Source organism: Teleopsis dalmanni, chromosome 1 (assembly GCF_002237135.1).
Source record: "Teleopsis dalmanni isolate 2A chromosome 1, ASM223713v2, whole genome shotgun sequence".
In the NCBI taxonomy this organism is placed as follows: domain Eukaryota; kingdom Metazoa; phylum Arthropoda; class Insecta; order Diptera; family Diopsidae; genus Teleopsis; species Teleopsis dalmanni.
In genome coordinates this window covers 6,030,073-6,030,355 of record NC_051846.1, presented here as the reverse complement: position 1 = coordinate 6,030,355, position 283 = coordinate 6,030,073, and the positions used below count along the sequence as shown (strand labels likewise).

Here is a 283-nt window from a genome sequence, read left to right as displayed (position 1 = left end):
TTTATTTATTTTAACATAGCTCTTTAGTTTTTAAGAGTATCTATTGTTTCTATTACTTAACTCGATAACTCTTTAATGTTATAACATTGGGATTTACAGTAGCGATTATGAATTGTATAATTATGATGTAATAAATTGAAAGCAAAAAAAAATTATGAAAAAAAGTCGGCATATGAATGAAAACATATGGCCTGTTAATTTGCTTGTTAAATCTTTTGTAATCATGTTGATTTAATCAATTAGAGTAGTCATTTAAAGATTTAGCAAGTATGTCTGTTTATAT

At 23.7% G+C, this 283-nt stretch overlaps 1 protein-coding gene across 1 annotated transcript in view; it reads right to left on the bottom strand.

Annotated features, from left to right (window-relative positions):
- Positions 1-235: 235 nt before the first annotated feature.
- Positions 236-283, bottom strand: part of LOC119677504 (circadian locomoter output cycles protein kaput-like) — a 5,532-nt gene continuing 5,484 nt past the window's right edge. The window contains exon 7 of the mRNA XM_038088909.1: positions 236-273. Within this exon, the coding sequence (XP_037944837.1) occupies positions 236-273 (38 nt within the window). The remainder of the gene's footprint in view (positions 274-283) is intronic.